Source organism: Mixophyes fleayi, chromosome 7 (assembly GCF_038048845.1).
Source record: "Mixophyes fleayi isolate aMixFle1 chromosome 7, aMixFle1.hap1, whole genome shotgun sequence".
Classification (NCBI taxonomy): domain Eukaryota; kingdom Metazoa; phylum Chordata; class Amphibia; order Anura; family Limnodynastidae; genus Mixophyes; species Mixophyes fleayi.
In genome coordinates this window covers 52,876,798-52,890,448 of record NC_134408.1, presented here as the reverse complement: position 1 = coordinate 52,890,448, position 13,651 = coordinate 52,876,798, and the positions used below count along the sequence as shown (strand labels likewise).

The following is a 13,651-nucleotide window of genomic DNA, read 5'->3' as shown; positions in this document are numbered from 1 at the left end:
TCATGCTTGCATTATATGAAGAAATGGGATAATTAACTCTTTTTTTTAATAACAAATGAGAAACAAAATATCAGCAGACATCTAATGTATTGGCTTATTTGTTTATGCTACAGGTAAAACTAATCAATTAAAAGTATTTAACAAACAGCAAAACCTTCTAAAAACATGTACAATCTAAAAAGGCAATAAATGAGATTCAGGTTTTACATCCCAATTAATGGGATTACACAATGTGTATATTTCAAACACTTCATTACTGGAGGGACTATCATAACTGGAGAAGTAAGACAATTAGGGGGGACTAAAATACTCAAAATATAATTAAAAACTGGTGCATAAAATGTGTTTTAAGAGTTGTCAGAAAAATTACAGAAAGTTAGGTTTGCTGTTTATACTTTACAGCAGATTTCTAATTTAGTTTATTATTTGTCAGATATTGGTTTTATATTTAACACAATCTCCAGTTATGAATATACACAGTGTCTGAAATATTTCACCAAGTTAACAGCTTCAAAAACAGTCATCGACAGACAGATTTCACAGGAAAATTAAAGTGGTCATACGTTGAATCAGATTCTGCGTTGCACTGAAGGAAAAATCCCACGCTTTTCTGATGTGGTCGATCTGGGTAAAATCGTGGCATCACCATTATTTTCCATGGGAGATTTCGCACAAAGCAGGGAGGGCTTAGCACAGATTCGCTAAGCCGGCTAAAGCGTTCCACAGTAAATTGAAATGTCGCTTCGGACCGCCAACTGGTATCTGGAAGCAGACAAGCTACTGTGACTATCATTTCAACTTTTCTATAAAAGTTAAAAGGATAAAAACAAACATGTACTACCAAAATTCTGTTAAAAGACAAGTCCATTTAACAATGGGCACAGAGCCCCCAACAAGGTGGATCAAAGGATTCTAAGGACTCGGGAGATACTACCGTGACACATTAGCTCCCACAATGGACCAGGTTTACACACTATTTGGAGACAGTGGGTTTACAGTGAAAGTGTAAAGTGAGTCCTCTAACAGTTTTGTAGAACTTTAAAGATTACTAGCTGAGAAAACCCATGTACCAAGAATGAACAAGGAAAAAAACACAAACAAAAAAACATGGAAATTAAACAGCATTGTTATAACTTATTTACTGACATTTTTAACTAACATGTTCTTTTGATCCACGCATTTTTTTTAAAAAAAGGTTCACTTTTTTTTTTTACACATAACTGGTCCAAAAAAAAACCCCAAACATTAGATGATTTTGGACCTGCACCCATAGATTAAAAAAAAACAAAAAAAAAAAAAACTTACAAACAGCTTTTCTAAGACCAGACAGATTAGAAAAGAAACAAAATACATACGAAACTGACTGTGCACAGATAACATTTTCATTACAGGATAACCATTTGCTTTTATTTTTAAAAAATAAAGAGAAATGCAGGTAGTGTACCACAAATTGGGGTTGGGAGTCTGATTAATCTTTAAATCTGCTATAGATTCTTTATTTCTAATCTGGGATTTTGATTGTTTTGATTGTGTAGGCAAAACAAGCACCTTTAACTATTAGGTAGTAAAAAGTATACCATAACTCTGTCAGCAGATGACAGGTGACAAACAGATGCATATACAGATATTTTAAACCATACTTTTCTAAGTCAGTGTAAGAACAAGCAAATGAGGTGGATTTTTGAAACAAATGCCCTATACATGTTCTAGGGTCTGAAAACTTCCCTATACAGGGATTTGTGAAACATTCTTAATATTTATTGCAAAGTGAGAAACAGCAGGAATGCATCATCATTGTCATAATGCACATTAACTAGAACGTACCATCTTCCATATCTTCTTCTGTATTATTGTGACCATCTGCCATAGCAACATTGCCATTTATTACTGGGTTAGGAGTGATTCTTGGAGGGTCATCAGTATCTCCAGCTTAGAAATAAGGAAAGAAAAAAAATTTAAATTTTTTTAAAAAAATAAATAAAGTCACCTACCTCACAAACGCATACAGCCTTAAAGAGGATCTGTTGCCATCATATTTTCATAAAAAACTCATTAGGGTATTATAGAAATAGTGCTATCAGGAAAGCCAGGACTAAAACTTACACTGCACATTGTGAACAATATGGAGTACATGACATAGCACACCAGGCACCTTATGTCCAGTCAGGTACAAAAAAATTGCCGAATCGAGAGAGATTAACGCAACCAGTTTCTACAGTACACAGCCATTTGCTAAATTAACTTAATATTTTTATTTTATGTTGAACAGGTTCCTTAGATAAGTGAAGTACAAACTGCCCAGTGGATGAAAACACATTTAAAGCACACAGATATTACAATTACTTAGCCATTTAAAAAGTGTACAATATGAGTGCACTAGCACGTCCTATAGAAAAAAAATATATATATATAATTAACAGTTAGGGTTTTTTAATGATCACTTTTACTTCCGAAGACTTGAGGTAGACTTAACTTGACTTAAGAGGTAGAAGTTTTGTCACCTCAGCAGTTCACCTAGGAAATAATTACCTTATAATTGCCTTGGAATGATTAGATAAGAAAATCAGGATATTACCTGTAGAACACATAACTGGTAGGTTATCTACTTACTATACACAAGTGAAGCTAATAAAAGTATAAACGCCTGTAAATAATAATGGGAAACACTGATGTCATCACTTTGTATTACAGATATTAGAAGCCACATTAGATTGATGTAAATCCCTCAAGCCTACAGCCTTCTGGTCACAGAACTCCTCTGACTTCTAATTCTTTCCAGTAAGGAGTGCATCATGCTCCCATATATAATATGTACATGTATAATAATCACTGCTTTCATCACTTGTCAGCCTGGATCCTCTCATTAGTACAGCAATGCACGTGAATGTGGCTTTTTGCTATAGCTAACAATGCCCCAGTATAAGAATAAACATGTAATAAACATAATGAGGTTAGCACAAAATGTGATCCTCACTGTGACTAGATAACTATTAACTAACTTTTGGCAAAAAATTATTTAAAGCAAATAGCGCAGGGCACTTATTTATGTAATTGCATTTGCACTTATTTTTTTATATTGTGTTTATTGTAAGATAGGAAATAGATATTTCTGAGACCAGGGGAAGACATTCGTCTCTTGTCTAACCTTGCTATAGGATGTGCCTATTTCTGATGTATATATCGGATACAATGAGCCTGTGTCTACCAAGCCTTTGGTGTATTGTGGTTTGGGGAAGTGGCTTGTTGTGGGTCCTTTTGTTGTTCTGTGGAAATGTGTATTCGGCGACTGTCTGAAGTATTTATGCCAGTCAGACCTTTTGACTTGCTAGTGAGTCTCCTGTCTCTGAAATAAAATCCAGGAAAAGGTTATAGCCAAGTATAAATATTAGTGGCTTTGCAATGTATGTAAATCAATGTTTTGGTAAACGGGGTTACATCCCGATTGCAAAAATAGCCTATGTCAGAATTGTATAAAAGATGAGCTGTTTGAGCATGCAATGTATCATTCTGATGTTCCATCTGACCTGACCACCGATACCCTAAATCAGTGGGACTGTCCTTGACAGGACACTTGAGCAATAAACATCACTCTGCTTCAAAGACCTGCTTGACAACTTCTTCATTATTACTGTAATCCTGTGACCTGCCGATAAGACCCTAAAATCGAATCCTTTCTCCGGCTGATTTTGAGGTTTAGACCCAAGCTTTTCCAGTACCACCGATCTGCCTGCTACCTGCAGCTCTGGTCATCTGGTCAGTGTGATAGGCCAGGGAGGATCCATCCACAGCAACCCGGATCCATAGTAAGAGGTCCAGAGTTACCAGCCCAAGTGTACCAGCACAGGAGTACACTAGCAGTGACCGTTAAACAGAAGGAACGTGGTTCTGAGCGACATAAAGGAGTTCAGTGGTGGCAGCATTATAAGCCCCTCCTACTACAGCAAGAGGGCACGTTTGGGATAACAATAGGGAACGGTGGCAAAGTAAGCCCAGCCGGTTCCCAGCAACAACAGACAGGGTGGCATAGGCGGTCCATCCTGTCACTCACACCTATTACAATAGACATCTAGAAAGAACAGATTTAGTGCACATAAAAACACTTATCTTTTTGTTTAAAGTTTATTTCCGCAACACTTACCAAAAATATTCTTAACTTGTTATATCATTTCTGCAATGTTAGCATTACATACCACCCCAAGTGTTTACATTATAAGGATATTAGAAGGGACCTTAGAACTCCATGACCTGTGTAAATAGAAGTCATGGACACACTCATCAATTTCTAATATTCTTACAATCTACAGCCGCAGACACATTATTCCCCATATAACACATTGTTAAAGATAATGGTACTATAATATAATGCAGACTATAGAAAACACAGTATATTGCAGCATCACTACTTCACTTTTCCAAAGTGTTACAAATAAAGTGCAATATACAACATAGTATGATCAATACATTGTACTTGTATTCAAAGATTATGCAGGGAAACCGCACTCCTATTTGTTGATCTAAAGTACTGAATATGGATGTTCACACAGGATACTGTCATAACACTGGTAAGCTGAAATATACATTAAGCCTACATAAGGGCACCAAGTAATATTTTGTCACCTCTATCCTATGTTATTATATTAACAGACTTATTGAAAATGCATAGACCATGAGAGTAGAATGTGTGCTTAACTTGTGACTGGTCTGATTAGTTCAGCAGTGAATAGCATAGGTTAATGGGTTTGGTTTCAAAATTAGTCTTTGCATGGTGAGTTCATCACTACATCACACAACAGTAATGATCCTAAAAGTTGGTTGGGGCAATGAGGGGCATTAGTAGTTCTGGAGACTTTGGTGATATCCAAGTCAAGGTTCTGCTCCCCATTTCCTTCCTGGATTCAGACCTCCAGCATACAGGCATGCCCCATTAAAACCTGTAGAAGACAGATCTGGTAAGCCAAATTGGGCAATGTAGACAGATACTGGATATGGTATGGCACCCCAAATGACCTTTTAATAACTCATAGTAAATACAACCACATACCAAGCAGTATGGTTTAGTATAAAGACAGAGACTTATATCACACAAAAACAAAGGTGTTAGGATTTAGGAATGCTGAGAAAGGAATATATGTAAGTGACTCTTTGGCAGAGTGAAGGAACTTGAAAGTTGTGAAAGGTGTGAAAAATTAGAAAGTGCAATACTAAAAGCAACAAACCATTGTACCAAAAGGGTTAGGAAAAGCACAAGGAAAAGGTAGCTAGTGTGGTTTGCAAAAGAAGTAATAAGTATTGCAAAAGCAAATAAGATTGCCTTTAGGAAATATAAGCAGACTCAGATCTTGTTAGACAAAAGAAGGCCAAGCAGGTAATCAGATGTGCAAAGGGAGAAGCTGAAGAAAAAATGTCCCAGTCACTAGGTAAAGTGGACAAAACTTTTTATTTTTTTAGGTATCATTTATTTATATAGCGGCACTTATTCCGCAGCACTGTACAGAGAACTCACATCAGTCCCTGTCACAATAGAGCTTACAGTGTAAATTCCCTAACACACACACAGATAGGTCAATTTGACAGCAGCCAATTAACCTAAGCACCCTGGGGAAAACCATGCAAACACTGGGAGAACATACAAACTCCACACAGATAAGGCCATGATCAAGAATCAAACTCATGATCCTAGTGCTGTGATACTGAAGTGCTAACAACCAAGTCACCATCCTGACCACAAGCAATGTAATGTAACAAAGCAATGAGAAAAGCAAGTCAGATGCTTGGTTTCATAGGGAGAGGAATCAGTAGAAGAAAGAAAGTAGTAATAATCCCACTGTATGGGTTATTGGTACAGCCTCCTCTAGAATACTGTATTCAGTTCTGGAGACCATATCTCCAGAAGGATATAGATACATTAGATTATACAAAGAACAACTAAAATGGTGTATGGTCTACAGCACAAAACTTACCCGGTAAGACTAAAAGATCTATAGTTTGGAGATGAGTAGAGAAAGGGGGATATGAAAGAAACTTTCAAATATATCAAGGGTTTTAACAAGACACAGTTTGGAAATATTCTTCAAAGCAAGAGAAGTAATAGAACACGAGGACATGTAGTGAAACTGGAAAGAAGTAGGTTCAGAGAGAAAACTTCAGAGTGAATTTGAGTAAAAATTATTTCACAGATAGAGTAGGGGTAGTAGATAAGTGAAATAGACCCAAAGTTGTTAGATAATTCAGTAAATACACTTGTGTTAGTTCTTTGTATGAATATCCTTATCTCCAAGGATCAAATAGGGTTTAAGGTTACTATAGGTTAAAAACTGGGCACACTAGATGGCCCAAGTGGTTCTTATCTGCCACCAAATTCTAAGTTACTATGTTACCAGGCTTTAACTTGTCTTACAATTTTGTACTTGCAAATTGGTGAGGTGAAAAAAAATGTAGCTTTAGGGTGGATCTATGCAAATCATGTAGGCATCATACCTTACATTGACAAGCATGCAGAAAATATGTCATAGCTCAAATGATCAACATGTAACACCAGTCTGTTCCCTTAAACATTACTGCCTTCTACTGGTCCAGTGTTTGTTGTTGAGCAACATGAGAACCAGTTACAAGCATTTCCAGTTTGTTTATTAGTTCATTATGTTTGTCCCCAATTGTAAAGCGCTACGGAATATGTTGGCGCTATATAAATAAATGATGATTTCCGAGTTCCCAAGAACAGTGCCACACAATTTTAAGCTATTGCTGTGGCCTAAGGGGCACTCAAACAGGAAACCTAGTTGTGACATCCTGATATAAATTAGAATTTGAGCAAGTACAAATAAAACTTATCAATGTATTTAACAAGATCAGTGTAGAGACAAAGTAAAAATGTCAATGAAAGTCTCAAAGCAGCAATGCCACATATATTTTATTTTAAAGGCAAGTTAAGTACCTTTTAAAATTGCATCTGTCATTTTTCTTAGCTGTCCATCAAACCATGATCCCTTTTCAAAATCTCTCTGGAGGTTACTAAATATGGCTGCGAGATTTACAGATAAAGGCTTACAGCATGTAATGTGAAGGCTAGGGGTGGTGGAGAGAAACAGAAAAGGACTACAGTAGACCATGGGGGGACTTCCAAAGCCTTCTCTTCTCACTACATCATGTGCCCTGTGACTGTGATTGCTAAGGTAGTCCATAAAACTGTACCGAATTATAAATTATTAGCACAATGAAAAACTAAGAAAAAAAAAAGTCAAATATGAACTGTTTATAGCCCGATACTGATTTATGTTAAGACACTTTATTTTTGCATTTAATTAGTACTTGTATAAGTAAAAACATTCAAACTGTACAACATAATTATATTTTAAACAGGATTAATATTTTATTTCAGACTACAAAGTTAACGGCACAATACTGTACTTTTAACATGCTCTACATGGCATCAAGCTCAACTTTATGGCATGTATCCAAATGTTAACAACACAGGCGGAGTAGAGGTTAAAAATTAAAACAGATAAATCACATGTCAAAGTGGTCACACATCACAGTATGTGGAGGAAGCATGCGAACAATTAAATTATCTTCACAATTTAATAAAAAAAACTCACCCCCACCCCATGGCCCCTATTTTTTTTTTTTTTTTTTTTTAATATAGGTGCAAGTTTAAAAACTTAGGAGCTAGGTAAATTTTAAAACATTTTTGATAAATGACGGACCCTACACTTAGCCCCCATACAGTACACTTGTTGTTTGGAAGTGGTCTGGTAAAGTGGCTTAATTGATGCTTAGGCAGCAGCAAACAAAAACAGCTGTAAATATGTGGCTCTCCATCTATATTATGCCTTCTGCAGAACGTAAATTAGCACTTGTTGGGGGCTATTATATGGATTGAATAATATGACACTAGTGTATGCTTCATTAAAATAACTAGTCAATATAATAATTGCAAAACTATCAGACCTATATTGTAAATTGACAGTGTATGCTCTACCTAGGACTTCCTACAGTTAAATGTAGTGAGCATTTTCCAGACAAATAATGCATCACTGGTCAGACCTGTAGCAATTAGGGACTGTGTAAAATGAACTTTTCCTTTTATTACATAGTTCATTATGATTTTAAAGTGCTGCAGTTTGTGTTGTGTTTTTCATCGTTTTATTTTTTGAAGCCATTCTTTCTACAAGGACCTCTCTCTGCACTGTGTCATCTACACTCCATTCACAGAATGAACCCTTATCAATTCAGCCACACATGAACATCCAAATGACAAGATCCAGATGTTCAGCACTCACATTTACAAACATGTAGGCTGATGATCTAATTAATTTATATTAAAGGCCAGTAGTACAGCGATAGCAGGACATCTTTACTTAATGATAATACAACCTTGTACTAAGAGAGAAAACCTATAGAGATATGGTATAGGTCCCTGCGCCACAAATATGTATCTATAAAAGAAAGGAAACTGGAAGCACTGCACTTAAGGAAGGAACCATCATCACTACCCGCTGGCAGCTCTACATTGATCATTCCCAAATTAATTTATTTTCATACAAAGTACTGAGGGGGTTGAGAGACTAATGCCTGTGGCCATACCGCAAAACATAAAAAAATTGTTAGGAAAATGCTATGAGGAACAATTCTAAATCAAACGTGGTAGAAGCGAGTTTGATACATCTCTTATTTCTGGAAAGGTAGTCACTATGTGGTGGGTATTTCAAATAGTATCTCCCCCCAAAATTCTTTTTAATAAGCACATTGCATTGACTGTATTCAAGTTAGAATACACACATGGCCCAAACAAAGCATGGATAGAAACAAGAGAATTTAGTGCTTTCAAGAGGAAAAAAAAAAAAAAAGTTACTCCATAGAAAATTCACCCAAGAAGGCTAGGTGGTATAACAGGACTACGATTGGACGAAAGCACGATAACGTTAATACAACGCTATTTCTTATTAGTATTTCCACTCCGCAATTTAAACTTTTCTTGTTTTCTTCAAGTGTATACCTAACTTTAACTTTACTATTAAGGTATTCAGGAAATTAAGGAAATAATGAGGCTGTCTTTAGCTCAATTGTCATATTTAAGTATTTTTCAATCTTAAACATGTTTTCATATGCCAATGTGTGTTCTTGCTTTCGTTTAAGCAAATAGAGGGAGCAAACTTTCCACCAGCACATATAAAGACAATCAGAGCTCCCATAACTCTGCTGTATCATAAGATCAGTTCACTCACAGTAGTACAGTAATAGTGTATGGTCTTGGCCACTTGCCTTAAGTGCATTGCAGCATCTAGTGGAACTATAATGCCATTAGCATTATACTCTACTCCACAAAGCAACATTTCTGTATTCATATGGACAGACACTTACAGATTCCCTCCACCCTAACTCCTGAACCGGACAGACAGGAAGGTGGGGAGCACTTGGGGAATGAAGTGGAACAAGCTCCTCTCACAATGGCATGCTGTAGCCAGAAGTCCTATGTTCAGCAGAAGCTGCATGGAAAAATGGAAGCTGCTGGGTTCCCAACACATCAAATGTATTAATTATTTAGTCCATCAAGTTAAACAAATAGTAATTGTACTGAAAAACCCATTTGGAACTGGGGGTGGGGCAAGGTGTATTGCAGACACACTATTAAACTACATCACAAACTGGGTGTTAGAGCACACATGATAATAAGAGCGTTTGGAGATATGGATGTAAATCTAAAGATTTAGAAACCCTTAACATCCCTATAATGTAGATTGCAGGTATTTGCTCAGTGCAATTTTATGTACTGGTTGCAACTAGAAGGCTATTCTGTGTGTATGAACAAGAGCTGAGGTAGCAGCAAACATTAAAACCTCCCTTATTTTCTGTTCCACATGACATCATTGGTTTGCTACATTTCCCTACTACACAATAACAAACTGTGTCCTTTGTTCATCTGTTCAAGTCCACCTGTCCTGTCAGTACTACATTGTGTCAGCCTGTGCACAATTTTGTAGAGTCATACTTTAAAGACCACTAAACTTAGACGACGGGGTATATGTACTAAACTGCGGGTTTGAAAAAGTGGTGAAGTTGCCTATAGCAACCAATCAGATTCTAGCTGTCATTTTGTAGAATTGTACTAAATAAATGACACCTAGAACCTGATTGGTTACTATAGGCATCACTGCCACTTTTTCAAAACCGCAATTTAGTAAATACACTTACAAGTTGATTCACTACCAAATAGCACTTACATGTACATCTGAGAATGTCACAAAAGGTTCCCATACTTCATAGGTGTTATAGAAGTCAACATTGCATCAAATGTCACTGCAAACTACTGCCCTTCCTTACCAATTCAAAGCTCAGACAGGCTGCGATGCTCTTCAAGGGGCTTACTGACAAGATATCTGATGTGCATATGAAGAAATGCCCCCAGCATGAAACATCATCTCATATCTTTATAAAGCTACTGCCATTTTAAGTCCTCTAAAGTTCTCTCTGCAATGTTTCTCCATTGCAATGGTCCCGGTTTATTTTTCCCTCACCTCCTCTCACTTAACTGCTCTGTAACTAGAGGTGAAAAATTAAAAAGGAAGAAACTTTTAGTATTAAATGTGCAAAATAAATGGAGTTTCTACAGTAACCTCAAAACATTAAGTATTTTAACCAGCATTTTGTTTTTAAGCACAAAAAAGAAAATAAAAACACACCAGTGAGCACGATGTCTAGAGAAAAAATAGCTTGTAATAAAAGGGTTACACATTTCAAATACACTCTCATATTAGGTTATCTCCTATATACCAATTTGAATTGTAACCTATAGTAACTGTCTGAATTGAGAACAATTAGATATGGATCCATTACCCACAATATATGAAACTTGGAAAGTCAACTTATCTCCTGAAATCCATTATTTGGAGCATCTTGCCTAATATATATGAAATTTAAACTTACACCCGTATTCCCCCACAGAAATCACAAATATTCGCCTCCTCAAGTTATTTAGCAATGCTTTGCACAATGACTACGAAAAAATTCAGTGATATCTGTGCATAAAAAAACAATTATTTACTTTTTATTTCTGGGTTTGTGGAACATTTGGAAATATGGGTTCCCACATAATGAATCCTGTATCTGTTCACAGACTCTGAAGAATTTTATGATTCTTAAGGCAAAGGAAAATGTGTGCCATGTTCAGCTTACCAATACGTACAAAATTTGTACATTTTCAGGTAACTACTGGAAAAAAATGAATCAGATGTTACAGCAAAGGCCTGTATGAAGCGGGCTTGGATTTCTTTACATGAAAATATTAATTCATTGGTAGCTGTTGGTTAGGCTGGTGTCACAACTTGTTTTGGAACTCCCCATTTTACCAGCCAGAACGCTGAAGCTCTCATTGTAACAAATGTGTATAATGGCAAATGTAGATGTTCCTATTATGACAGAACTGCTTCAGAGAGCGCTACAGAATCATAACCACCACATTAAGGCCACATGCACATTGGACTCTTACAACCACTTTAAAATGCATGTATTAATAAAACAATAAGAAAAAAATGTGTTTAATATGCATGTTTAATAGTGCCAACAGGCTTCCAAATGCAATGAAACATGAAAACAGAAGGAAATGGAACCAGTGGATTAACTGTAGATGCACTTTTATAATGGTTTGTCACATATGTGAAATATCATAATCTGCTACTAGGAATAGTGAATCTTCTAGTTTCCCCCAGGGAGCAGATTACCTTGAGACTGTAATTCTTGTTTCCATGTTTTATTTCTGCTCTATTTTAAAGAAACGGTTTTGTAATAATATTTGTCCATTTGCCACTTTCATCTAATAAGCATTATGAATTTTGTCATTACATTTAACATTGCTCCGTCTTTGAGTTCTTAAAGAATCTGTATGTTAGATAGGCTTGGTTTTTATAAAGATACAATAGCCAAGGAATTATTTGGTTTACGGTAACTGATTGAATGATTTGAGAATCCATTTTGGCATCAGACAAGGACTACAGGCATGACCAAAAGTTTTGAGAATGACAAGTATTGGTTTTCACAAAGTCTGCTGCTGTTTTAAGACTTTTTTTTTTTTAATCGGATGTTGCATTTATTGACAATTACATTATGTTTATGCAGAGAGTCAATATTTGCAGTGTTGACCCTTCTTTTTGAAGACCTCTACAATTCGCCCTGGCATGCTGTCAACTAACTTCTGGGCCACATACTGATGACCGCCCATTCTTGCCTAATCAATGCTTGGAGTTTATCAGAATTTGTGGGGTTTTTGCTTGTCCACCTGCCTCTTGTGGATTGACCACAAGTTTTCAATGGAATTAAGGTCTGGGGAGTTTCCTGGCTCTGGCCCCAAAATTTTGATGTTTTGATCCCCGAGCCACTTAGTTATCACTTTTGCCTTATGCAAAGTGCTCCATCATGCTGGAAAAGGCATTGTTCGTCACCAAACTGTTCTTGGATGATTTGGAGAAGTTGCTCTTGGAGGATATTTTGGTACCATTCTTTATTCATGGCTGTGTTCTTAGGCAAATTTTTGTGTGAGCCCACTCCCTTGGCCGAGAAGCAACCCCACACATGAATGGTCTCAGGAAGCTTTACCATAGGCATGACACAGGACTGATGATATTGCTCACATTTACTTCTCTGGAAAAACGTTTATCCAGATGCCCCACACAATCTGTAAGGGGATTCATCAGAGAAAATGACTTTACCCCAGTCCTCAGCAGTCCAATCCCTTTACCTTTTGCAGAATATCAGTCTGCCCCCTGTTTTTCCTGGAGAGAAGTGGCTTCTTTGCTGGCCTTTTTTACACCAAGCCATCCTCCAAAGTCTTTGCCACACTGTTGCGCAGATGCACTCTCACTTGCCTGCTGCGATTTCTGACCAAGCTCTGCACTGGTGGAGCCTCGAACCCGCAGCTGAATCAACTTTAGGACACAGTGCTGGCTCTTACTGGGCATTCTTGGCCACCCTGAAGCCTCCTTCAAAACTATTAAACCTCACTCCTTCAAGTTCTTAATGATCCGATAAATGGTTGATTTGGGTGCAATCTTACTAGCTGCAATATCCTTGCATGTGAAGCCCTTTTTGTGCAAAGCAATGATGACTGCACATGTTTCCTTGCAGATAAGTATGGTTAACAGAGGAAGAACAATGATTTCAAGCATAACCCTCCTTTTAAAGCTTCCAGTCTGTTACTCTAACTCAATCAGCATGAGAGTGATCTTCAGCCTTGTCCTCGTCAATACTCTCACCTGTGTTAAGAGAATCACTTAACACTCACTGGAAATGTTTTTTGGGATAATGTTCATTGTCATGGCAAAGAGGGACTTTGAAATTAATTGCAATTTATCTGATCAATCTTCATAACATTATGCAAACTGCTATGATAAAACCTGAGGCAGCAGACTTTGTGAAAAATAATATTTGTGTCATTCTCAAAAGTTTTGTCCATGACTAACTGTAGACTTCTTAAAAGTGCGAGCTCTAGAACTTCAATAGTGAGAAATAAAAGTTTTCCCATTCACACACACATAGCCCAAGTAGGTCTTTTTTATGACACTATATTTTACTTTTAAAGGCATTTGTCCAATTATAATATGAAGAAAAAGTTTCTAGCAGCTCATAAACCCCCTATATTAAGCTACCAGGAGAAACATAA

The 13,651-nt window shown here is 36.7% G+C and overlaps 1 protein-coding gene across 2 annotated transcripts in view; it reads right to left on the bottom strand.

The window, feature by feature from the left end:
• Nucleotides 1-13,651, bottom strand: part of USP7 (ubiquitin specific peptidase 7) — a 51,618-nt gene that overhangs the window by 35,223 nt on the left and 2,744 nt on the right. The window contains exons 2-4 of one of the 2 annotated variants that reach the window (XM_075179829.1): nt 10,221-10,539; nt 1,825-1,929; nt 564-762 (exon numbers count right to left, since the gene is read on the bottom strand). In XM_075179829.1, coding sequence (XP_075035930.1) covers nt 564-762; nt 1,825-1,929; nt 10,221-10,254 — 338 coding nt within the window. In that variant the 5' untranslated portion in view covers nt 10,255-10,539. The remainder of the gene's footprint in view (nt 1-563; nt 763-1,824; nt 1,930-10,220; nt 10,540-13,651) is intronic. The other variant, XM_075179828.1, reaches the window with a different exon arrangement.